The 27,807-nt window shown below is 35.6% G+C and overlaps 1 protein-coding gene across 2 annotated transcripts in view; it reads left to right on the top strand.

Moving 5' to 3' along the window:
- Positions 1–27,807, top strand: part of LOC113046112 (rho-associated protein kinase 1-like) — a 48,900-nt gene that overhangs the window by 3,842 nt on the left and 17,251 nt on the right. For both annotated transcript variants that reach the window (XM_026206992.1, XM_026206990.1), the window contains exons 2-15: positions 16,693–16,774; positions 18,118–18,218; positions 19,993–20,130; positions 22,160–22,335; positions 22,424–22,508; positions 23,215–23,359; positions 23,510–23,648; positions 24,234–24,325; positions 24,498–24,648; positions 24,729–24,795; positions 24,893–24,981; positions 26,831–26,879; positions 27,052–27,187; positions 27,477–27,556. In XM_026206992.1, the coding sequence (XP_026062777.1) occupies positions 16,693–16,774; positions 18,118–18,218; positions 19,993–20,130; positions 22,160–22,335; positions 22,424–22,508; positions 23,215–23,359; positions 23,510–23,648; positions 24,234–24,325; positions 24,498–24,648; positions 24,729–24,795; positions 24,893–24,981; positions 26,831–26,879; positions 27,052–27,187; positions 27,477–27,556 (1,530 nt within the window). The remainder of the gene's footprint in view (positions 1–16,692; positions 16,775–18,117; positions 18,219–19,992; positions 20,131–22,159; positions 22,336–22,423; positions 22,509–23,214; positions 23,360–23,509; positions 23,649–24,233; positions 24,326–24,497; positions 24,649–24,728; positions 24,796–24,892; positions 24,982–26,830; positions 26,880–27,051; positions 27,188–27,476; positions 27,557–27,807) is intronic.

Raw genomic sequence — 27,807 nt, 5'->3', positions numbered from 1 at the left:
AACAAGAAGAAAGTCAAGAAAGTTCAAATCTTCTCGAGGCATGAAATGGAGCAGTCTTCACATGACTCTTTGTGTGTGTGCTTGAGAGAGACAATATGAAATAACTTACAGCTGTAATACCAACTAATCTTGAGCAAATAATGCACCTCTGGCAAACCATGTGATCAGGATACTACTAAAACTATTCGGTTTAATTTTAGTCATGTGGAATCGTCTCGCATGCATTCAGAGAAAGCTGTCCTCCGCACTTATTTGGTGAACAAATAATATTTGATTCTTCAGATGAGTCTGACAGATGGGCACACACAAAAAAAGGCGACGAATTCTTCTACAGGAGAATCTTGGAAAGAAAATGAATTGCTTCAAGGCAAAATGTGGTCTATAGCGCCTCAGTCAGTGTAGCTCATTATGTTGTAGTCGTGTAATGTGGTGATGTAGTATGTAAAGTGGTTGCATAATCTATATATGTTTGTTCAATACGTTTATGTTCTCTGCAAACAAGGCAAATCATCTTCTACTCTATTTCTGCATTAATTAAACAGTCAGGTGTTGCAGGTGGATGGGTTTAGAGCGCTTTAAGTTTCTTCAGCTCCCATAAATGAACTGCACACGTGATGAGGGTGAACAATAATCATCTATAATCATTCTACAGTCGTTTTAAGATATTCTTCCTCTGACAAACATTACTATGTGTTCAACATTGCAGATTGGTGGACACACGCAGGCAAGGGAAAATATTGTCCTAATGGAAAGTCCATTAAAAATAGTCACTGGTCTTCCTGGTAGTGAAGCATCGAAATAAAATAAAAATAAATAAATCCTTTTTGTGCATCACTAGCATTTTTAAAACTGGATTTTTGCACATAAGGCAGTTTTCGTCACCCTTTTAATAACAGAATAATATTCATACTCCAATATGCCTTTGAAATATAAACATTTAAAGTATGGCTGTAATTAAAACATTTGGTGACAGATTTATTCAAACGTACATAATACATACATACACATTCAACAGAAGAAAGAAACTCTTACAGGTTTGGAACAACTTAAGGTTGCGTAAATGAAAAGATAGTTAATTATTATTATTATTATTTTTTTTTTTGAGAACTGTCCCTTTAACTGTGTATTATTCCAACCACAAACTCCTAGCAGTGAATAAATGGTAATGCAGTATTTATGGCTTTTATAAAAGATCACTTTATAATTGCTGTGAATTAAATTGCACGTTATAAATAAAATGAAATGCCTTTCAGTTACACACAGCATTTGTAAAGGCCTAAGCCTTGTGTTTGCTCTCACAAAGAGCCAATAGTAATAGTAGAGGAACGTTTGTTTTGTTGATCTGAAGCTTTCACCTCTGGCCTGTTCTTACCCGTCTCTTCCATGTGTACGGCCTCACCTGTCCCCATATCCACCTCTAATACTTCCTATTACAGCCAGGGTTCGAGATACGACATGTCTGATGAGTCTAGAGTCTAGATCTGCATGCACCTCAGGGCAACTGGCCGATCAAAGCCACTTTGTGCTTGGGAAGCTCATGAGCGTTTCTTGTGGTGCGCTGGGGCTGATTCTTTCCTCTGCCATGGGGCGGCTCTGGGCGACCGGCATCACTGTTTCCAGCTTATGTTATATTTTCCTCTGACTTTACATTCCTGGAGGAATGTGTCAGAAATGACATTTCTCACCGCACACTGACCTAATTCAGATTTTGTGGCACCCAAACTACTTTTGAAAATGTGATTTCAGATGTTGGTGATTTTAAACCTATTTCAAACAATGAGTCATTCATAATTTAGATTGCATTTCACATCGGGAAAGAAGTGTAAAAACATAATGCTTTCTCGATAAAACAACTAACTTAATTATTAAACACCATATTGATATTACAAATAAAAATGTGTTCCTGCTGGTCAGCTGTTACTGAAAAACTCTGAGACAATTTCACTTTAATGACAGGCCTGATCAGGTTTAACCTCAAATTATAACGTTTACTTGAATTGAAAATCATAAAAATATTGCAAACTATTACAATCTACCCAACAAAGTAGATGGCCAATTACTAAAGATAATGACTAGATCAAATGTATAAAAAAAAAATCAGATACGGTTCTTATGATAAACCAGTTTGATTTGTATTATAGTTGACAAAAAAAAAAATTGTGGATGTGAGTGAAATGAAATATTTACTTATTTAAAAGAAAAGTGAATTTAAAATCATTGTATTCTTTTAAGATATTTAGATTGCAGAGAAAATTTTTATTTAGATAAGATTGACTAACATTTAATATTCATGGTTTTGAACTTGATTAAAAAATAGCAAAAAAACTGTAATTTAAGGGACATGATGACAATTTCAAACAAACTGAAACCAAATGTATGCACAAAATATATATTTGGGATTTTAATAATTAAAATATGTTGTTTCTGAAGAAAAGTTTGGGAAAAAATGTAATTATCATGAATGGACACGAAACTTGCCCTAAATTATAAAAAAAGTAACCATTTGTGAATGTTAGTGAGGGCAGGCCTGAGCGTTTTAGGATTGGTGTATATTCCTGTTGATGTACAGTATATTTGATGTACTGTAAACTCTAGTGTGTAGATGCCAGACCAGTGTTAATTTCGTTGACTAAATATTTTCGTCATTATTTTCGTCACGAATATATTTTTGCCGACGAAAACGAAACGAAAACTAAAATAGAAGGCACTGATGGAGACTAAAACTATGACTAAATTGACTGACATTATCGTCAACGAATAAAGGACGAGACGAAAATAGACTGTGACGAAAATCAAATCAGCAGACGGGAGAGATGCGAGGAATGAGCAAAAGAACTGGCAAAACAGAACAGACTGCATGAGAGAAGAGAACCAATCAGAGCCTGACTTATTGAGACGTGAAGCGAAGGTTTTCAGTTTTTATGAGCTCCCGGGAAGTCGGCATTCGAAGAGGTGATAGGGACTTTAAGCAACAGCCTCTGGTGGAACGGCAACGCCATTCTGGCGTTGTATTGCGCCTGCGCGAATTTAACTGCTACTTTGTGACGTTCTAATTTAACGGTCTACTACGGGAGAACAGCTGATTTGCCGGAGTCGCTACAACGTGAGAGGTTAGGTAAATAAATGTTATGTTTTTAGACTTATTTACATCATACAATATTAAAAACTCCTCTTCTGACAAAAGATTGTCATTTAACGCCAAAAGCAATCCTTCTCTTGCTTTTTTAAATTATATATTTTTTTGTATCTCAATAAATGAATTAATGCTGCGTTGCGCTGTTCTGTTTTACCGTTGCTTAGTGACTTTTACGTTCTTGGCTACAGCGGTGTGACGGCAAACTTCCGGTCGCTGTAGCCGTTCCATTCGCAGCTGTTGCTTAAAGTCCCTACTGTCTAAAAGAGCGACAAAATGTCCACAGCTCACTTCACGTTTGACGACGAACAAAACAAAACAAAGTGTAAAGCACGCGGAGCGCTCATTCGTGGCAAGAACACAACCAATTTGAAAAGACATTTACAGACGAGCCACCCGGACATTTTCTCAAATGTAATTTCACAACGATGTTCTTTTGTTTATTGAGCTAAGCAAAATTGTAATAGTGCAGTGCGTAGATGTTGTAGCATTAAATATTACGAACTGAAAAGTACTGTAAAATAGCCCCTTCTTCAAATTAGATGCGAGCACAATACTAATACGTAATATCATGATAAATACATTTGATTAATACTAATGTTTAGTATATTTTATAATGTTCTACTTGTTGACAATATCACAAATATTTCTATATTAGTCATGTGAAACATGAATGTTCACATCCTATCATTATACATACAAATCTAGCAATATTGTAGTATTTAAAACATACAATATTGCTAGACAAATGAATACCTTATAAAATCTTGTTACTTTTTTTATCCACCTAGCTGCCAACTTATTAAATATTTACTTTAAATGTATGCACTTATTGTTCAGCTCAGCTGTAAGCTTTAAGGTCCTGGACCTAACGTTATTTTTCTTTTATTGATGGTCAATTGGCAGCTAGTTATTGTTTACATTATCATGACAGTGTTTGTTGCTGCATAAAAGCTTTTGAATCGAAATAAAGACACAGTTGTGTTGAAATAAAGTTGAATTTGTGTTTTATATATTTTGGTTAAGTTTGTTTCCTATACCAGCTGTAAAAAATTGTCTAGTAAATCTGTTATTGATTTTAGTCTTATTTTAGTCGACTAAAATACCAAGCAATTTTAGTCGACTAAAATACCAAGCAATTTTAGTCGACTAAAATAAGACTAAAATTAAAACAAATCAGATGACTAAAACTTGACTAAAACTAAAAAGAATTATAGTCAAAAGACTAAGACTAAAACTAAATTAAAATTTCGTGTCAAAATTAACACTGTGCCAGACTCACCATCTCTTGGCTGAGAATAATCTGGTTTTCTCTCACAATTGCATACCGTAAAGAATTGACGCTTCGTATGTAAATGATATTCTTTGTTGATATTCAATGCACACCTTATTGATGATGCATACTGTATACAGACAAACGCGTGTGCATGGAATATGAATGTAGTGTGCTGTCTTGCATGCCCTGCATTTTCCCATAGAAACACACAAAAGAAATGCATAAAGTGATAGTTCTCCCAAAAATGAAAATAGTGATGAGTTACACATTCTCGTCTTTTTGAAAAATGCAGGTAACCAAACAGGTGATGGCAGCCATTGACTTCCATACCTATATTCTTGACTTGAAAGAGATGGACTGGCCTGTGCTGCAGTTTTATAGATGTTTTGATCTCATATCTCCATGCCAGTCAAATCACATGACCTGAAAACTGAATATATTAATTGATAGGTGTCCTTTTTTCTCTCAGCTGTTTTTTTTTAAAATTCATTTAACATAACTGAATGTGTTTATGTGGCCACTGGTTTGTGTGTTTTGTGTGAGCTTAGGCTGAGGATGAATGGTAATGATCTTTGGGGACGAGAGTGTTGTTTTTGCCCTTCAGAAGCAGTGGTTGATCAGTGAATGGAGTCTTTACTCAGCCCTCGCTCAATCATCCTGTGGCCGCCCGACACAGCTCTTAATAAAATCTCTTACTAATCAATAAACCTCTTGTCTTGGACCCACAGGGAGTGTATGTGTGTTACAGTGCAGTGCTTTATGGCCCATGCATATTCTTGTGGTTTGAGGTACAGATTTGCAGTTTGAAAAAATAAAAATTGGTTGGAGAGAATTATGAAAAGCAGGAATTGATCCCAGACTCAGTTCAAGTCATTTGGAAAAATAAACATAGTATGAATTGCTAAGTAAATGGACCATTGGATGTCTTGAGCGTGTTTCTGCAAAAATGAGTATATAAATACTCAATAGTTGACTTAATGACTTTTTCTTAAAACATAAATGATGGGCATCTGCATCAGTTAAAGGCTATATACAAAACTTTTTTTTCCATACTACTTCACTGTTAAAATCAGTCTTTAAGAAGTTACAGCAACATAAACGACAAGCCAAAATGAATTAATTTAGGCTAAAACAAAACTGAAACCAACGTTGGGTCTCTCATTCAACACAAATGCCAAATTAATGTTTATTATAACCTAGTTCACTCGTTTCAATATCCACGTAAAACTAAATGTTTTGCATAGCATCACGGCGGTACATTGATAACACTTGACAGCACAGATTTTATTACATATTTAAACTGAGCAGTGTGGTTTTTTTCATATGTTTCACTGACTGTATTTTATTATAATGAACCTGCATTGTCAAGGTAGCAAAGTTTAACTTTGTGCGTTTATGCGGCGCAACCGCAGTCACTTAGCAGTCGTAGCAACTTCTCCTTTTGGTCATGAAGATAATGTAAACGGTTTGCCTTTATTTGTGTACATTCACAATAAAAACAAATTTGTGTGTAAAATAAGCCTAAAGAAAAATAGGATGCCGCTTTCTGCCGTCTGTTTCCTTTCGTTCAGGACAAAAATGAACCAAAACTTTGCGCTTTTCGTTCATTTTCTTAAGTTGTTATTCAAGTAAAAATATATTTCTCGTAGGGATGTTTTTTGCCCTCGAGTCCGAGTCATTTGATTTTGTGTATCTACCGATACCAAGTCCCGATCCGATACGTCTATAATACATAAAAAATAATAAAGAACAGTGAAAAAAACTGATCCAGGATGTTCAATAAATTACATTTTGAAATATATTCAAATAGAAAACAGCTATTTTAAACAGGCTAGTAAAAATATTTAAAAATTGTACTGTTTTACTGTACTTTGGATCAAATAAATGCAGGCTTGGTGAACAGAAGAGACTTCTTTAAACAACATTAACAATCTTACTGTTCAAAAACTTCAGACTGTATTATAGCAACTTAAATTTTTCTCTAATTTCTAGCTTTTAGTTGGCTTAGAAATCTATAAGTGCTGGACGATAACAAATAATAATGATTTATGTACTACAAACACTGTTTATCACATAAGTCAGAATGGTTTCTATACTGTAATAAATGCTATGTCAATTAGCACTGCATTGTTCATATAATTTATGTATCACCTACTGGAGATTAATTGAAAAACATATATTGTCGTTATCGTATATTAATATCTTCGAGTTTCCAAAAGTTTCTGTTTTTCTGTGAAAATAACTGCTTTCATACAGCGATAGCTGGATGCTTTTGTCCATATTAGGAATTTCCTGATATGACTTTCTGCGCGAGAGCGCCCTCTGGTGTCGAGTATGAATGAAACGCACACTGCAGGAGTGTTTTTAACTTTTATCGGGAGGTAACGTCCGATTCCGATCAAGTCTGAAACCACGTGATCGGGCCAGATTTACGATCCCGTGATTGGATCTGGACATCCTTAATTTCTCGTATATGCCTATTTATTTGCTATACATAGCCTAGCTTTATTACGTTTTTCTCTACTCGCAGAAACGCTGCAGGTGCATGATGTGGATCTGAATGCTTTTTTTGGTGCATTGTAAAATGAATCCCGGGAAACAAATTTTAGTATTTTTAACAGGTCACAGACACTGATCCTTTCTAATTTAATTCAATTCTAATAAAAAATTCTCTTGTCGTTTAACGCTTAATAATCTGTTAACGAGCGTAGGTTGTCGTTTAGGAAAAATAATTGAAATGAACATCCCTGTTCTGAATGTAATAATAAAATGCGACTTCTATGCAACTCAAAAACACCAATTTATTTTAGTTTTATACATGTAGTTTTTTTTTTTTTTTTTACATTTGCAGCAAACATTCAAATTGCTTACTATATTTAACTGAAATCATTTAAATTCTTGCTGTTGGTTAACCAGTTAATATAAGCATTCTTATCTATTATCAGATTTAATTAATATATTTTGCATTTTTGTGCACGCAATATTTTGAATGTGTAAAAGGTTTCAGGGAAATTGAAGGGTTGTTCTGCTGTTGAACATACAATGTTTTTTTTTTTAAGAATGTTGGAAATCAAATTGACTTCCATGGAGAACAATTCAATAGCTGCCGTCAACTCTTTGTTACCAACATTTTTCAAAATATCTTCTTTTGTACTCTACAGAAGAAAAAAAAACTCCCACATTTTTGGGAAAGCTTGAGGATTAATAAAAGATGACTTTAAGACACAGTCATAACATAATGGCTATCTTTATGCAACCAGCTCCTGTTTCAGAAAAGTGGACGACTAGATGCTCAACAAGTACTGCTTAGACCAGGCCTTCACCACACACCAGATCTGCATTAGTGGTTTAGTTGTCCCATGTGTCACTTCTGGAAAACTCTGTTCAAGCCTTACATGGTGGTGTCATTCTGTTATAATGATTCTTATAAACACTTTTGTATAGAACCGGTTGGTAATCAGGTTGTAATATTAATCTAAAACAGTTTGTATATTGAAATCGAAATGACAAAGCGTGGCACTTCCTTTGCATCTCTCACTAGCAGATTTGTTTCCTCGCCCTGAGGTTGTGTTAACAGAGTAAAGACTTCCGGGCTTTCTCATGCTTTATGTCACGTAATTACTATAGAAACTCCCTGCTGAGGTTTTGTTGGTTCTTGTAGGTGCTTGAGAGGGGGGTAAGGCAGTTTCTTAATTCCAAGAAAGCAAAGAACAGTCTTGGATTCTTGTGGAGACCGGTCTTGCCAGACTACCGTGAGAGAATGAACTCTTAAGGTGCTATCAAGTCTGTATTCGATGCATCCAAAACACATCCGGGTACTTTCAAGTGTCCTCTGTCCTTCTCTTCTTGAGTATTTGACTTGAACTTCATCGGACGATGCCGCTGAATGAGTACAAGGATTGCATAAGAATGCATGAGGAGAAACGGTCTCCGCTGTGATGCTGTCACCAGCACGTGTGCATCGAAGCACAGCTAATCCATGCCCTGCATTCAGACCGTTGAAGCAGTTTAGACGTGATTTTTATGGCAGGTAGGTGAAGCGAAATAGTTTCTTTCTATTCTTATGAAAAGATTGTTTCAAAATCTTTTATCATCCACTTTCAGACTAGGCTTTTACATTGTCTTGTGAATGGTGGCTCCATTCTGTTTGGCATCCAGAGTGAATGCTGCACTGTAAATATAAAACAAATTCACTTGTTAAATATCTTTGGAGAGAAGATGCATGAAATATGAAAGCACATATTGTACAAACTGGTCTTAAACATATTCTGTATGTTCAGAAATAACAAAAAAAAATATATATAAATGGTGGCAAAATGAAAATCTCAAGAAAATCGGCCATCCCTAACCATGTCAGAGTTTTTGCTGCTATGCATTACTGTAACAGTGTTGTTGGTGGGTGGCAGGGCTTTATCCGTTAATAACTGGTCTCGGTTCCTTCCTTCGGTGTCCCCGTGTTCCTCATCTGCTTGGACATGCAGGATCTCTTCTGGCACACCATCACAACAGTGTTTGGCACATCTTCCGCCTTAAAGGCCATGAAAGCCCTTGTTTTAGCACCGATTAGTTCTCTGTTCTCTGAGGAAGGACGTGGTGAGCTGTGGAGTGGAGGAGGAGGACACCGCAGTGGCTTCTGATCCAGTTCGTTTCATTTCAGTTTCATTCATTTCAAATCATTAGTGGTTTTCAGATAAAATAATAATGTGTGCATATAGGGCTGTCAAAATAAAAGTATAATTTCTAATATTCGTCGAATTTAAAATAAAAAGCACATTTGAATGCAAAAATGCTGCATTTGAATTTTAGGTGTGCATCAGACAGCCGTATCAGTGGCACACGAGATGCGATGACGATGTAAGTGTCTTTGCATTTGAATGCTTTTTTTAGCCTATCCAGTTAAACCCACTAGATGTGGTGCTGCTACGTTGTTAATTACAGACATTGTGGGAAAAGAGAACATTAATGTGGAGAAGGTCTTGTTTACATCAAAACTGAAACCAAGCCGTTCACAGAACGCATAATGCATTTTCTAGAGGGACTTCTATCACCATTGCACTCGCGTCTCGCACAAGAGAATGTTAAGAAAGCCATGTAAAATTAATGCAAGTTCAACTTTGAAAAAACATATCTCGACTTTATGGCTTTTATAACTTTCTGACTTTTATTTAAAAAATGTATGTAAAAGAAGGTGGAAAGAGTTTAAGGATGTATTTAAATGGGCTTTGATCCGATTTAAGGATGCGTTTATATTCAGTCATTTAGCAGTTGCTTCTGTCCAAAGGAATTACAGACGAGGAGCATCAAAAGCATTGGATCATGTCTGAAAATATAAATATCTGAAAAATATTTTTAATACTTTTATCCTTCAAGAGTAATCTAGAACAGTGGTTCTCAGATAAAGTATCGCCCACATAACACACAATCACCAAATCTAATTAAACGCAAGCTTATTGATCTAATTAATATCAATGATAACCCAGGAGTTTAGAAAAATAATGTTTCCAACACACATACACAATAGTAACGTCTTTGTTTTCTAAGCTAAAATGCATTATTTTCCAACCAAAGAAATAGATGAATAAAAAGTGATAAATCACTGACATTTTGGTGCCTTCAGTGTTTTGGCATCACGTTCACCAAGTTTGGTGTCTTAGAGGAGCAGTTTTTTTTTTAAAATACTCCTCCCTAGGAAGCTCACCACATACACATGTACAAAATCTAAAATGTGTGACTTCCTGTTGACTGTGATGTGAAAATGTGTTTGGCTCAATGGGAACTGAGTTTTTGGGGTTTACTACATATACATGCAAATTGGGTTACCTTTATCTATGTGGCGCTTCATACAATCCATATTTTACAGTTAGTGACGCAAACTTTATGAAATATGAGAGAAATTCTAATTCTGCTCTAAAAGGACTGGACCTTATTCAAGAAATGTGCATAAGTATACAAGTAAATTAGGAGTGATTAGCATGTAAAAAAGACCTTCCTGAAAACTCTCCTCAGGGATCACAAAAGCATTGCAGAGCTCCAGACTAACTCTTTTTACTAGGAGCACTGTAGCCCCTGACTGAACCTTTTTTTTTTTTTTTGGTTCAGTTCAATAAATGTGTGAAGTGCAAGTATGCAAGTGAGAACTGAATGAATGCAAGTATGCATGAAATATGTAATCTATGCATTCAGGTGTTGTTCAAGGGGGCGCTACAGACTTCCAGAGCTTGTGCCAGAAACTTAAATAAATGCTACAGCAGCACAATATAAACAATACTTTAAAAACTTTAATAAGGAATTATACAGATCCAATGGCCTGTTGGACTGGATGTCTACAAAAGCCATTCATGTAATCCCAACATTAAATTATTAGTTTGTACAAAATCAGTTTTTACCAATTCCTCTCAATTGAAAATAATGCAATTGGGTTGAGAGAAAAATGTTGAAGATTTCTATTGCATTGTTAGTTAATTTTAATAGAGCAATTTGAACAAGTTGCACAATCTTGGCAGGTCTCTCTCTGTGTCATTAAACTGTGTGTGAATAAAGTGCATTTTTGCAACATAAACCAATAGGTATAGGTTAAATAAACATTGGCCGTACAGATGGGTAGCTTTCATTTAATTGCAACATTGGCTTCCATAAAGGTTTTGGTAACACTTTAGAATAAGGTTCCATTAGTTAATGTTAGTTAACTACTTTCGTTAACATGAACTAAGCAAGAACAATCTTTCTACAGCATTTATAAGTCTTAGTTCATGTTAATTTCAACATTTACTAATGCATTATTTAAATCAAAAGTTGTGCTTGTTAACATTAGTTAATGCACTGTGAATTACCATGAACTAACAATGAATAACTGTATTTTCATTAACTAACATTAAAGAAGATGAATAAATACAGTAATAAATGTATTATTCATTGTTTGTTCATGTTAATTAATACATTAACTAACATTAACTAATGGAACCTTATTCTAAAGTGTTACCAAGGTTTTTAAGTTTAACAGTTTAACACATTCAAGTAATTAACATTTGTATGGAGATCAAGCTTAACTGCTGTACTTTATATTATTTTCGTTTTACTTTTTTGTACCGTCCTTTAATGCTTGATTCCAATTTAGCTGAAATGTGAGCATTGAAAGGGAAACTCTTGAATGCACTAGTAGTCAGTTTAATCACAAATCTGAATTAATTCACACACATAAGAAGGTCACTTGCACATTCAGAGATTACATCACACACAGAAACATCCAAAATCACAGAAACCTAAAGTGCACAGATAAATACTTCCATACTACTGCAAAATTAAATGAGAAATTAAATAAGAATTGTCCATTTTAGATTTAGATCTATTATGCTTCTGTTGCTGTTTGCTGAAACAACAATGTTAATTTTATCTATTTATTTTTATTTTTTTTGGTAGTGGAAGGATGGCATTTTAAGGAGAAGTCCATCCAGAAATGAAAAATTCTATTAGCTCTCTTTCATGTCATTCCAAAACGTTTTTCTCTTATTTTCTTGGTAACCAAACCCCATTAACCTCCAGTGTATTTTTTTTTTGTGCATACAATGGAAGTCAATGGGAACCGGAAATAATTGGTTACCAACATTCTTCTAAATATTTTATCTTGTGTTCTGCAAAAAAATAAGACTGTACTTAAGTGAGTAAATAATTACAGAACTGTCATTTTTGGGTGCACTATCCCTTTAAGCAATATGTTTTTTTTTCTAAAACTCCTGTTATAATCAATGCAGCTTACTCTACAAATAATGAATCCCTTATTCACATTGTCTACATTTTATTGGTTTTAAAGCTGGATGCATGGAAGGGTAACTCAATCAGTGAGCTCATGCTGAACAAAAGCATTTTGAGCAGATTTCTTCTGCTCACTGACTCATTTAAACTCCTCTGAGTGGCCGTTGCCTTCATGTGCTGAGTGCTGTATTGCAAGCAACGGATGCGATGGGAGTAAATATAAATAAATATGATGCTGTAATCAGCACTTTTCAAGATTAGGTAAACTTGATTACACGTACACATGGGATGCTTTGACAACAGCCACTTTCAATTGGGTGAAGAATTGAGTGAGTTGTATTACAGTTTCAGTGTTTGGGTAATTTTGACAACACTAGTCAAATCTGTAATTGCTGAGGTTTCTAGAGACGTTTGGACATGGATTTTAGACAGTTTTTAGAAACTTTTCCTCTGATGTGCTCTTTAAAGACCTACTGTTTTCTGTTCCTTTTTTTTTCAGACTTTACGTAAAGTCTCAATCGCTTTCAAATGGTCTTAATTAGAAATAAAGCCCTGTTCACTTTCTGACTGGTCTTAGCTGTTTTTTCCTCCACTTTGTTGGGAGCTTGTTCAGCTACATTCTTAAAATAGCTCTCTGACGTGTACAGTCCTGCTGTGGAATGTGACTGTGGCCGTCCAGAATTCTCTGTGGCAGGATGTTATGCAAACATACATTACTGAATGGGGAGGTTTGATATTATCTCAGAGTTCGCACTGGGTTTGGAAAGTTGGGAAAATGATCGATTTGAACAATTATATTTTCAAGACTCAAAATATTTACTTGTTGTTGTGTGAATTTAAAAATAAAAATATTATTACGATAAGTAACCTTTAGCAAACATCAAATGGTAAATCCATTGCACTTTGCGCGTCTCATTGCGTAGATGTTGCGAAATCACGTGATGCATTTCTGCTTGAAAAAAGTGCATCTGCATATCCTGTTTTTATCTACAATTGAATGAACCACTGAATTGTTCGTGCGACCGTTTTAATGACCGCTGCTACGGCGAGGAACAACAACACAGAATCTATAGCTTAGAATGCAAAAACAAGACATTGCTGTACGGCTCGTAAGATTAACTGAAATAAAACTAAATCACGGTATGGCTTAGTGTGATTTATCCAATCACAAAGGCTGGAATTTAGTTAAAGAAATACTTGCGCTGTGTGTTTCAGAGTGAAGCGTGACACTGTGGGAGGTGTTTGCAGATCGGTCCACAGTAAATGCTGCTCCGCACAAACTCTATCCAATACTATATGCTTTGACTTATCAACAGAAGCGAAGCTTTAAAGGGATAGTTTACCCAAAACTGAAAATTCTGTCATTTACTCACCATCAAGCTGTTCCAAATACTGCATGTATGACTGACTTCCAGCTGGTGAACACAAAAGATGATATTTTGAAGAATGTTGGTAACCTTATTGACTTAAATTGTGTGGGGAAAAAATACTTTGGACGTCAATGGCTCCCAGCATGCTTCAAAATATCTCCTTTTGTGTTCAACAAGAGATATTAAGTCTTACGGGTTTAAAACAACTTGAGGGTGAGTAAATGACGGCAGAATTTTCTTTTTGGATGAACTATCCCTTTAAGAGATACCTGTGGTTTTCTGTCAGAACAGAAAATTTTAAGGTTTATTTGTGCCTTTATGTTTTTATAAAAAAAAAAAAAGATAATGTAATATAAAACACAAATATTATTATAATAGTATACATTTCTGTATTTTATATATATTTTTAGATTTTTTTTAATAATCATAATTTAATATTGTTATTATTTTAATAGCCATATTTGTATATAATCACAACATGTTGGTCAAATTGCTTAGCCCCACAGATAAGCCCAGCAAATCTGAAATTATTCTTCTTGCAATTTGAAAAGCCCTACATTGAACCCTACAATCTGAGAAACTAAATTAATAAAAGTTGGGTTAGGAGGTTCTTTTGCAATTTATAAAACTTGTCTGAGTAGACACAGTTACATGTGGTTTGGCAAATAAAGTTCTGTAAAGTTTATTAAAATTAAAAAATCTTGAAAAAAGAGTTTTCAGAATATTTCAGCTTTACATCACAGAAATGTTGCATTCTAAAATACATTTAAATACAAAAGTTACTTTAAATTGTAATATTTCACAGTAGGCATGTGACGGTATCAGATTTCCATGCTGTGATTACTTGATTAAGGTTTTGTCACAGTATACAATTATATGAGAAATAAAGGTTGAAAATATAAATCAACTTCAGTGTTGTCCTTTTAATAACAACTTTAATTATTTTAAATAACAAAGAGTACCTCAAACATTAAAATACAAATAAGAATAAAGAAAACAACACCCAGTAATGATGCACAAAGTGAGCAATTATATCAAACATAATAAAGTGCAAACTGCAAAAGAACAGCTTTTGTAAACTGCTTTTAAATACGTTAAAAGAACTATAAAGTGTCTACAGTAAACATCTTCAACCGATTCCTGGTGTCTTCTGGGTATTCCTTCTGAAATCCTGGTTTTGCTACAGTGTGAATTGGTGTCATGTCTTGGCAATATAATATGCTATGGCATGATTGATTTCTGTGGCCCGGTGAGATGAAGCCTGACGCTGGAACGCCTCTTTGACTGAACAATGGCTTCAGCTGAAGATGAACCAGCACTGATAGATGCATGGCTACTCTGTAAATAGAGAAAAACAGGAAAAACATTACTTTATAACACTGACATTTTGACATGTCTTGACATTTAAATAGGCGTTCATGATGCATATTAACTTGTCTGTACAACACTAGTACTAAAATTCATATTAATATTATTATTATTGTCTGAATAACAAGCCAAGCCAGTGTTAACTATTATAGCTAGCTTAAACTATTTATAAAAGGCAAGATGACTCGCACTTTGTGACAGTGTACGACTTAAATGCATTCCATCAACGTATAATTAAAATAATTGGTCACACTTTATTTTAGGGTCCAATTCTCACTATTAACTAACCAATAACTATGACTTTTGCCTTAATTAACCCCTTATCTGCTGCTTATTAATAGTTTATAAGGCATTGTTAAGTTTAGGGTATTGGGTAGGATTATGGATGTCATGCATTATATGTACTTTATAAGCATTAATAAACAGCCAATATGTTAATAATAGACATGCTAATAAGCAACTAGTTATTAGTGTGAACTGGACCCTATACTAAAGTGTTACCAAATCATTTTTCTGGAACAACGTCATTTTTAATTACTCCGTTTACTTTTAGATTTAGCATTTAGCATAGCTAGCCTAGTGGAGCTCTAGCTTACTCTTAAACTATAGTAAAAACAAGCAAGCTTGCATTACATGCAAATGAAAATAGTCTGTGTAACTGTGGCATCTTGTCATTCAAATAATAGTTTTTATGCGGTATTCAACACAGAAATGAGACAGTGTAATAAACTTACCTCCGTCTCTCTGAATTGGACTGAATGGTTGTCACAGAGATGAGCGAACATGTTAGACGTGTTCCCGTGTTGCGCTGCCACTTTCCGTCCACAAAAAAGGCAATAAAACAATAAAAAGACTTTTGACTAATGTGTATATAAATGCCCATCAACTGTTCCCAGTTAAGAAACTGCAGACCGATGGAAGCAGGTTATTTGTGGCATAAGTGACATCAACAGGCTTTATCTTAATCTACTGTAATCCAGGATCTCTTAAATCAAGTGTGGCGTGTGCTCAGACCTTCAGCCTCAATTCAGGCTACATGACTTTTTATTGTTTTAACATATTCCTTCAGGTTCACTTACAATCTTACAAAGTCAGTGCCACTCATTGTGGGCTTGTGCATTGTTAAAACAATGATAAACCAGGAAAGAGAAGTCAGTTTGCTTCTCCTACTCTGTCTAACTGGTGGCTTTCTGTTCACGTTTACATTTCAGTTCTTTCTTTTTAATACATGTGCATTGGCGATTGACAGTATGGGGTATGGAGCATTAATGACTGTGAAAAATAATAATATACAGCATTTCAGCACAACTTAAAATTATACCGCACCTGTTGTTTTTGAACAATCGGTCAATGTATGATTGTGCAGATTACTTTTTTCTAGATGTAGCCATTGCTCATTGTGCATGTTAATGCATTAACTAATGAGATCTTATTGTAAAGTGATTTATAATTATTTTGCACAAAACGTTTACCTTAGTAGATTTGTTTTTTGAGTGTATTGCTTTATAGTATTTAAATATTCGGTTATTTTGGTTATAAGAAACAAGTTATTAACCTGTTATTCTGTATTATTCAACTAAATTTTAATATCGTTATAATTCGGTGTACCGTGATAAAAGCATTAGCAATTCATTGCAACATGAAAAGTTGATACTGGCATAGTCAAATTGATCGTGCAAGAATATTTGTTTCCTAGTATGTAAAAATTATGACGTGTAGCACAAGTACTGGTCAGAAGATATAAAATTCAGACTTCATTGAAGTAACATTTGTGTTTTGTTTTTTCTTATTTCCAGGACAGTCTGGATGCTCTGGTTTATGACCTTGATTTTCCAGCCCTGAGGAAAAACAAAAGCATCGATAACTTCTTAAATAGATGTAAGTATTGTGTCTGGCGCGAGTCTAAAGAGTTTCAATCTGCTTTGCTGTGAATGGGGATTGGTTTTGGGTCAGTACTTTCAGCCAGACACTGTTTTGTATTCACTTAACAAAAGTGGCACTGCATGGTGGAGACTCACGTTATATTCTCTCAATGGAGGCATATCATTTTATGTCAATATATTTCTTAAACAGCATGCAATTGGATGTTTTCCTCCTTAATTTGCAGTTTGCAAGTGTGAGGCCATTAAAACAGAAAGCAAATAAATAATCCTAGAGTTACGTTTGATTTTTGTAAATCAGTGCATCAAAACGTCTGTATCCATTAATTTAGGAAACCCACCAATTTGATTTAATTTTAAAAATGTTATGGAAAAATATATTTTTTTTAAGTACTTTTATTTATTAAAGAACATTCTCAAGCAATAAACATAATATTTTCAGTATCTAAAATAGTTTTATGCATCTGAAAGTTTTCCAGAAACAGAAGCAAGCAATATTTTCTTTCCTAGACAGGAGCAGGTCAAAGCTTGATTCACATGCATTGATCTTTTTTGACATGTTTTCTCCCCTCTGTTTACAAGCCATAACCAACGGTTTACGTTCATTTTGCAAATGCATTTAGTCTCACACACACAGCTACACACACGTGCAAGCGTGCAGTTGACCTGTTTGATGCATTATTGCCAAAATTAATCATTAGAAAAATAACCTGAGGATCAGTGTCTTTGTGTTTATGTAAAATTACTGTTCATCCGATCAAATACTTAAATAGCAAGTTATTTAACAGTAAAATGCTAAAGAATATCCAGATATGACTGATTTGCAACTTGGCACCAGTCTAGTCCTTCATGTCCTGAAATACAACTGTTTTCTTTCCCCGAAATGTTTTGCAAACTGTCCAGCATAGCAAATAACCATAAATCCTTCTCTAATGTTTGTGTGAATACTGTGGGATTTCTTCATAACTGAGACTCTGTTCAATTGCTGGCTTCTCTTTACCCGATGAATGTGATCCAGATCATATTGTTTCTCTGTTGTATTTGTAAATCTGTTGAATCTGGAGCCCCCCCTTTTCTTACTCGTTCAAGTAAGAAACGAATCTCTCTTGATCAGCGAAGACCAAATCTGGCTGAATGTCATCCGTTCCCTCAGTGGTGCACACCTTCATCTAACCGGGTGTCTCTGTCAGCGAGGGAGTCTAAGACTAGGTTCACACAGTCTGTTGACAACTGCATGTAGTTACAGGATTGAGTCTCTCTCATAAAGTGAATCTTATTAAACCAAGCACACTAAGGGTGATATTGTGCATATGTTTTTTTTGTTTGTTTGTTTGTTTCTAGATAAGGACACAATCAGCAAAATCCGGAAGCTTCGTATGAAAGCAGACGACTATGAAGTGGTAAAGGTCATAGGACGAGGGGCATTTGGAGAAGTACAGCTGGTAAGTGTATGGAGTATTGTTGTCATTTATGCTGCTGTTACTTCCATTTGTTCCATATATATATATATATATATATATTATACATACACACACACACACGTTTGTTTTTGTGAAAAGTGTGTTCATCCCATAGGCGTAATGGTTTTTATCCTAACACTAACCCTCACAGGAAACTTTGTGCATTTTTACTTTCTCAAAAAAAGCTCATTCTGTATGATTTATAAGCGTTTTGAAAAATGGGGACATGGGTTACGTCCTCATAAGTCACCCACTTCTTGTAATACCTGTGTCATACCCATGCCATTATACAGAGTTGTGTCCTGATATGACACAAAAACAAGATCAAACACACACACACACACACACATACACATCACCTAGTGCTGGGACCAAATCAAACTATTATCTAACTAATAATTACATATTTTACATTAAAACCTCCTAATTTGCTGCTTCTTAATAGTTAGTAAGGTAGTTGTTAAGTTTAGGTATAGAGTTGGGTTAAGGGATCTAGAATATGGTCAAGCAGATAAAGGCATTAATATGTGCTTTTTAAGTACTAATAAACAGCCTATATGCTAGATTGTGCATGCTAATAAGCAACTAGTTAATAGGGCTGTCAACAACAACAACAAAAAATCTAAAATTCTTCGATTTTAAAATAAAAATCCACATTCGAAGGCAAAAAAGTTGCATTTGAGTTTTAGTTGTGCATCAGACAGCCTTATCAGTGGTGCACAAGATGAGATGAGGATGTAGGTGTCATTGCATTTTAATGCTTTTTTTAACCTATTTAGTTGAAGCGGCGCTTTATGTTGTTCATTAAAAAAATTGGGGAAAAGAAAACAACAAAACTGAAACCATGTAGTTCACACAGAACACATATTTATCACATTTTCTACAAGGACATATATTTAGAAATCCATGTAAAATTAATGTAGGTTCAACTTTTAAAAACGCATGTTTTACCCATCCCACTGCATCTGAAAAAGCAATCTTTGTGATTTGTTTTCGGTCCTTTGTATTAATCTGTGCATGCATAGATGATGCTATTTTGTTTCTAATTGTTTACACATCTTAATTATATATGGTTTATAAGCATTATTTTAAACATTATGCTCTTTTTTTCAAAGTCGGTCGTTATTTTATTCCATTGAATAAACATGCAATTAGTAATATTAGTAATGCATAAATTTACACCTATGCATTTTTTAAATAAATGCATTGCTAAAACTATGTGACACTGTTTAGTACGAAGAGCGCTCTTGAGAAGGGATGCTATTACCAAGACATTTTATTCAATCTTGACAAACTATTTATCATTTGTGTATCACTGATTTATGACTCTAGCTTTGATATTTGCCCACTATTTAACATCAAAATCTGTTATGTTGACAGATATTTGTTCATTTCTGTTGGGAGAGCAAACTAAAAGTGCAAGATCAATTGATAGTTATTGATTTTTCAAATAGAACAATAAGATGCATGTGATTCACAAAACAACATTCATTAAGGCATTCAGTCCATAAGTGTGCAGATAGTGTGCAAGAAGTAATGTTGTTTTCACATATCTTTACTTTATATTTCTTTATAAGGAATCGTTATTTCTTTTCAGTTTCTATTAAATTAAGCTCTGCCTGTCGTAGTGTGAATACAGTAGTAGTTCTAAGAGTGTTGTATTCTGTACTGTTTACTTTATTTGAATGTCGTTGTCCAGTGAAAGGTAAAGTAAATACCAAGCCCTGTTCATGATCTCTTTCTCTGTGTTTGGTAGGTGAGGCACAAAGCCACAAAGAAAGTGTACGCCATGAAGCTGCTCAGCAAGTTTGAGATGATCAAGAGGTCGGACTCTGCTTTCTTCTGGGAAGAGAGGGATATTATGGCCTTTGCCAACAGTAACTGGGTAGTACAGGTAGGAATATCACATGCTCAGACTTTTTTTAGCTTCAGACTATGATCCTATTCAACAATTAGATTTTTTAAAGTGATTTAAGAATTTTATTCTTGTGATTTCTGAGTGATTTTTGTTTTAATTTGTCATGGATCTCTTAGCAATAAGATGCATGTTTCTGTCCGAGTTTGTTGTTTTCAGAACAACTTGAAAGTAGGAGTGTGTGATATTGACCAAAAATTTTTTTATCTCAGTGGTTTATTTTTTTTTCTTTTATGACGATAATTAAACAACATCTTGCTGAGTGTGTGTTTTTGTCCTGTGTCTTTAGTGTTGGGCATTTCATGGATAAATAAATATGACACTAAAGCCACCAGTAGTTCATTGAATAATTCATTTAAACTATTCGTACATTTAGAAATGAAGTATAAATGGATCATGGAATCATTGACTCAAAAGATTCATTAAAAAAAGATTCATTTAGGAATGAAACACTGCAGTTCCATAAAACTATTTTTATTGGCAAAACAAAAAAAAAACGGACACTGTTGTTTCTAAAATGTAATTTACTAAATTTTAACTTTTTGTTTGTTAAAATATTGGATAAAAAAAATGACATTCCAACCCTCTACGTACACCTTGGCAATTGAATCGCCATTGGCTAGTAAATATTTTAGTTTACTCCCAAGACTGATATATGTATTTGTAAACTGGCGCTGTTTTTTAAACTTCTGAAAGTACATCTTCAGTTAGTCAAGCTTTATAATAATCAAGTATTATTTAAGAATATAACTTTAGTAATTAGAAGTAAACTTGATAACCATGTTTGAATGCTTATTAATCATTTTAACTGGACTGGTGGTGGTGCTTTTTTGGTCATTCTGTGTTTCTGTAAAAAAAAAAAATTGGGAAAAAACCTACACAAACACTGATAAGATAATAATGATACGAATCCTACTAATAAGACCAATAAAACACACTAAGGATTAATGAGCTGCTGGATTCATGAATATTAATCAGGTTATGTGCATTCGCTTGAACTGATTTGCTGAAATCAAAACCGAGATGATAATAGGTGAGTGTCAGCCAATGAGATTGCTGTTTGCGCATTAGCTCCACCCACTACCGGAAAACCCGGCTGTTCTTAAAAGCTGAAGTCTTCCATAGGAGCTCCGTTATTTTGACAGGAAAATACAACAAAGAATATTGTTTAAATGTAGCGCGTCAGTACTGTATTAAATACAGCTGCACTGCGCATCCATTGAGATGAACTGAGAAGAAGCACAGATACCCTGACGGAGAGTGAAACTCTGAAGCGATCATCAGCCAGAGAGTGTTCGCGAGTGAAATTATATCTGTGCTAAACTTATACTTACTTAGCCTCCAACTAACACACTGGCGAGTAAAATCTGAGAATTTATTAGCCATCGGCTAATATTAGACATCATTTAGACGGAAGATTTAGTCGCATGTGCGAGTGATTTAGAGGTTTGCATTCGCGATGGCGTTCATAAGGGGATATTCAGGAAAACAGCATTCTTGCTTGTGTGATACTGCTGAACTATAATTTCTTATAAAAAAAAAACCTATACTGGGATATTTTTTGCTTTTGTTATAGAAGTGTTTTAGCTACACGATAATAACTTTCAGAGAATGCTTTTGGACTCTGAAGATGTTTTATTTTTTTGGTTTTGAGTGAATACTTGATAATGTGTTTTAAAGCTCCTTTTTGCTGTCTTTTAAAACTGTTACTTTATTTAAACTTGTAACGTCTTCAAACTTAAAACCATATGACTAAATCTGTTAAATCCACTTCGTTCTTCCTAGTCATGCTTTCTCAAGCCAACATGTAATTTCTCATGACAAACCTTTTTTTTTTTAATCTCATTATGATGATTAATAATAACCTGTGTGATTGGTCTTGAATGGGTATGAATGTCTATATGCCATTAATATAAACCCGTTTTATTGCTTTTGTGGCCATTTATCATGTGTTAAGTTTTCTTGAAACATGTAGCCGTGAAGTAATTCTTTTCTTTTTGTCGTCCAGCTGTTTTATGCCTTCCAGGACGACCGCTACCTCTACATGGTGATGGAGTATATGCCAGGCGGAGACCTGGTCAACCTGATGAGCAACTACGATGTTCCTGAGAAGTGGGCTCGTTTCTACACTGCTGAGGTTGTGCTGGCACTGGACTGCATCCACTCCATGGGCTTCATTCACAGGTCTCAGTCATACATCCAACAACCCTTTCATGCTTTCTGCTGCTGAGCCTATCTGCTTGAAATGTGTATGTTTTCGCTTTTGTCTCAGGGATGTAAAGCCGGACAACATGTTGCTAGACAAGGCCGGCCACTTGAAGCTGGCAGACTTTGGGACCTGCATGAAAATGAACAAGGTACTAGGGGTGTGCAAAACTACACAACTTCATAAGAGTCACTGTGGGTTGTCTGAATGACCAGTTGATCTCAAGAAACCTGTATAAGTTTTTATAAGTGTATAACCAAGGACAGCCCAGACAGAAGCCACAAAGGTTTACTTTCAATTAAATGCCAGAGGTGGTTTATTCTGTTACCAAAATACCAATAATAATCTGGAAAAGTCCTTTATGCTTACTAAAGGACATTTAATTATAAACAAATCTGAAATACAACGGGACTCTTATTTTGAAAAGTATATGCGTTTCTATCACAATTAAGAAAATGAACATGTATTGTCACGGTAGATCTCTTAAAGGGATAGTTCACCCAATAATAGAAAACTCTGTCATCAATTGCTCACCCTCATGTCGTTCCAAACCCGTAAGCCCTTCGTTTATCTTCAGAACTCAAATTAAGATATTTTTAATTAAATCTGAGCGCTCTAAACTTACCATAGACAGCAAGGATATTACCACGATCAATGCACAGAAACCTAGCTAGGAGATCGTGAAAATAATTCATGTGACGTCAGTGGTTCAACCATAATTTTACGAAGCTACTATTTTTAGTTTTAAATGTGAGAAAAGACTCGCAATGTGGAACAAACCTGAAGCATTCCTTCAGTCACATTTAGTTTTCCTTCAGTTCTTCTTTCGACTGTTCTGTTGTTTTTCCCTCTCTCAGGATGGCATGGTACGATGTGACACGGCAGTAGGAACTCCAGACTATATTTCTCCCGAGGTACTGAAGTCGCAGGGAGGAGACGGATACTATGGCCGAGAGTGTGACTGGTGGTCTGTGGGGGTCTTCCTGTATGAGATGCTCGTCGGTGAGTTTCAGGATCAATGCAACCTGAGCGCTTAGGCAAAGACAAGTTCTTAAGAATGCGAGTTTTCCCGACAGATGGTGAGATCATGGAGCTAGGAATAGAGGAGGCATTCTGAAGAGTAATGTTTTGTGTGGTTGAACGTTTCCTCAGGTGACACGCCGTTCTACGCTGACTCTCTGGTGGGCACCTACAGCAAGATCATGAATCACAAGAACGCCCTGACCTTCCCCGATGACAGCGACATCTCAAAGGATGCAAAAAGCCTCATCTGTGCTTTCCTCACAGACAGGTTTGCATACAAAACATATTTTAAAATGCAACAGAATAATATGTCAGCCACTGAAAAAAAACATTGCAGAATGAATAGTTTATAGTCTTGACACAGCTGACACAAACATCACTTCCTGCTTTTGGGATTTAAAAAATATGCCATACCTGAAGTATTAAACACCAGTGTCTAGTCTGACCCTCACATGATACCCCAAATCTTCCCAACAATAAGGCTTATTGTGAGCTCTTCTAAGTGACCAGACTTACTTTTGTCTGACTTGCAATGAAAAATGTCTTAGACTAATATGCATCAAACTGTTGTTTGTTTTTATTATTTATTCACTTAGTTAATTTCTGCATTTAACTCTGTTTAAGAAGGAATATTAATAGTTTTGAACTGCGTAAGATCATGCATTAGGATTAATATTATGATCAGCTCTTTCATATCTATCTGAAAACTCAGGAGCTCATGAGTTAAAACTCACCCTGTGCTCCTCAGTTTGCAGGAGTACATGTATTCATCCCTATTCAGTTGAATAGGAAGAAGTGAACAAAAGATTGTTTACTCAAAATACATTGTGCTAATCTCATCTCTTCTCACTAGGGAGGTGCGGTTAGGACGCAATGGAGTCGACGAAATCAAGCGACATGGTTTTTTCAAGAATGACCAGTGGTCATGGGAGAACATGAGAGAGAGTGAGCTGAGCTTCTGAACCTCAAATCTGCCAGCTTCAATATCATTTCCAGTTATCTTGAAATAAACTGTCTGTTATTTTTGAAACCTGCCTTGTATTAGGCTAACGTGTTTGTGCTTGTAGTATTGTTTGTTTGTTCTCATTAAAATGCACTACTGTATTGTCGCATGTAGCGGCTGCTCCAGTGGTGCCGGAGTTAAGCAGTGATGTAGACACAAGCAACTTTGATGACATTGAGGAAGATCGAGGGGAGGAGGAGACATTCCCCATTCCTAAAGCATTTGTAGGCAACCAGCTTCCATTCGTGGGCTTTACCTACTACCAGTAAGTACTGAGATTCAGGCCGTTAGTGCTTAGAGGCCGGATGTTTGTGTTAAATGTATTAATTATTGACTCTCTGTCAGGTTTCCTCGGGAGCCAGCTATAAAGACAAGTGACAAACGCAGCTCGACAAAGGAAGATAAGAGTCATGTAAGAAATGTAACTTTTAAAAGTTTCATGGCAATATAATAGTGAGTCTGCCTCTTAAACTGTGAGGGTGACTGATCTTGTTTCTCTGATACCTCAGTTGGAGAATCTTCAGAAGAGAATTTATCAGCTAGAAGAACAACTTCACAGTGAGATGCAGCTGAGAGACGAGATGGAGCAGAAGTGCAGGTGTTTATCTGTCTGTTTGTCCATCCACCAAAACACTTTATCTAACCATCCATCTGTCTTTTCAAACCAATCAAACCCTTTATCCATCCATCAACCTTTCAACCAACACCCTATCCAAACCAGTCAAACACCTCATCCATCCATCCATCCAAAACCAATCAAACTTCTCATTCATCCATTTATTCTTCCAAAACCAAATTCCTCATCTATCCATTGGTCCATCAAACACCTAATCTGTCCATTCAAATCCTATTAAACTCCTCATCTATCCATCTAGAACTAATCAAACACTTAATCTATCGGTCATTCCATCAACAAACACCATATCCAAAACCAAACACCTAATCCTTCCATCCATCCTTCCATCCACAAACCAATGAATCTCCTCATCTATCCATTCAAAACCAATTAAACATCTCATTCATCCATCCATCCTTCCAAAACCATACTCCTCATCTATCCATTGGTCCATCACCAAACACCCTACTCAAAACCAATGAATCTCCTCATCTATCTATCCAAAATCAATCAAACACCTCATTCATCCATCCACCAACCAATCAAACACCTCATCCATCCATCCACCAACCAATCAAACACCTCATCCATCCATCCACCAACCAATCAAACACCTCATCCATCCATCCACCAACCAATCAAATACCTCATCCATCCATCCACAAACCAATCAAACACCTCATCCATCCATCCACAAACCAATCAAAAACCTCATCCATCCATCCACCAACCAATCAAACACGTCTTCCATCCATCCACCAAACAATCAAATACCTCATCCATCCATCCACAAACCAATCAAACACCTCATCCATCCATCCACAAACCAATCAAACACCTCATCCATCCATCCACAAACCAATCAAACACCTCATCCATCCATCCACCAACCAATCAAACACGTCTTCCATCCATCCACCAACCAATCAAACACATCTTCCATCCATCCACCAACCAATCAAACACCTCATCCATCCATCCACCAACCAATCAAACACCTCATCCATCCATCCACCAACCAATCAAACACCTCATCCATCCATCCACCAACCAATCAAACACCTCATCCATCCATCCACAAACCAATCAAACACCTCTTCCATCCATCCCCAAACCAATCAAACACCTCTTCCATCCATCCACCAACCAATCAAACACCTCATCCATCCATCCATCAACCAATCAAACTTTTCATCTATCTATTGGTCCATCACCAAACAACCTACTGAAACCAATTTAAGATCTATCCTTTCAAAACCAATCAAACACCTCATCTATCAGTCAATCCATCAATAGACACCCTATCCAAACCAAACTAACTCCTTATCCATCTTTCCAGACCAAACTAACTCCTCATCCATCCATCCTAAACCAAACACCTCATCCATCCACCCATCAAAAACCAGTCAAATACTCCATCCATCCACCCACCCACACATTCAAAAATCCATTACCATCCAACCATACAAACAACATCACACATCTCATCCAGTAAGATCTAAACCAATCACCATCCATCCATCAATCCACTCACCCATCCATCACCAAAGACCCTGTTCAGACCACTCAAACACCTCATCCATATATCATAGATACACCCAATAGCAACCCCTCACCTACTCAGCCACAATGCAACAGTCTGTCCCAAATACATCCTCAAACCAAACTCTTCATTCCACCATCGAATCAGTATGTAGATCCATCCATCCTCAAATATCCATCCACCTTTCCTCATTTAAGCTCCTTGTCCCTGTATCCAAACCTAAAGTAAAATTTTCTCACAATAAAATCAGACCTTTGAAATCTGTTCTTTGATTCGTTTCCCCCTCAGGACGTCCAATACAAAGCTAGACAAGATAATGAAAGAGTTAGACGAGGAGGTGAGTGAAGAGATTTAATCTCTAATGCATGAATGTAAAGAATTACAGAGGGTTTGTATTTTGTATAAAAGGCTCTAATATATAATTTAATATAAAGATCTGTTAATACTTGGGTTGTTTTTAGTATGCTAATTCTCGGTTCTCGTTGTTCTCTTGCCCTGACGTGATTCAGAGTAACCTAAGGAAGAGTGTGGAGGCTAACATGTCTTTACTGGAGAAAGACAAGATCATGATCCAGCACAAAGTTACAGAACATCAGAGAAAGGCGGAACAGGAGGCTGAAAAACGAAGAAATCTGGAGAATGAGGGTGAGGATTCAGTGTCTCATTCTGATATACCTTGGGGGTATTCTTGAAAGCAGATTATGAAACGAAGTATGTTTGCTCAGAGTAAGCGGCAAATCCATACTAGAAATAAATCCACACAGCCATTTTATCTTTATAATTAGCACTTTTTTTTGAGTTTCAAACCCTGGGTTGACTGAACTTAATCTTAACTCTTACTCTCTACGTCATTATAATATGCATTTTAATGTTCCTTCAATACGTTATATGAAAAGATGAAGCACTTTAAAAACTTTTATCTTCTTTTTGCTAGTGTCTACTTTGAAGGAGCAGCTGGAGGACTTGAGGAAAATGAGTCAAAACAATGATAAGGTCGCTCAGCTGCAGAACCAAGTAAGTTTGTCTAGAACACAATGTGGTATTAGAAATATTCAGGAGTTAGACGAGGAACAACTTATAGTACTCACACATATAATATTATATATTTTGTATTATTGATATATTGTGTTTGTGTGTACGGTCATACGGTCAACTGGCATCTCCTATGTTTAGGTTCAGTAATGTTACTCTAATGGCAATGTATAGGTCCTTTTTTATGCAATTAAAGTGAAAGAGCCGAACATAAATATAGGAGCCTCATAAAA

The sequence above is a fragment of the Carassius auratus genome, chromosome 27 (genome assembly GCF_003368295.1).
Source record: "Carassius auratus strain Wakin chromosome 27, ASM336829v1, whole genome shotgun sequence".
Classification (NCBI taxonomy): domain Eukaryota; kingdom Metazoa; phylum Chordata; class Actinopteri; order Cypriniformes; family Cyprinidae; genus Carassius; species Carassius auratus.
The sequence above is the reverse complement of the archived record's forward strand: the minus strand, read 5'-3'. Positions and strand labels throughout refer to the sequence as shown.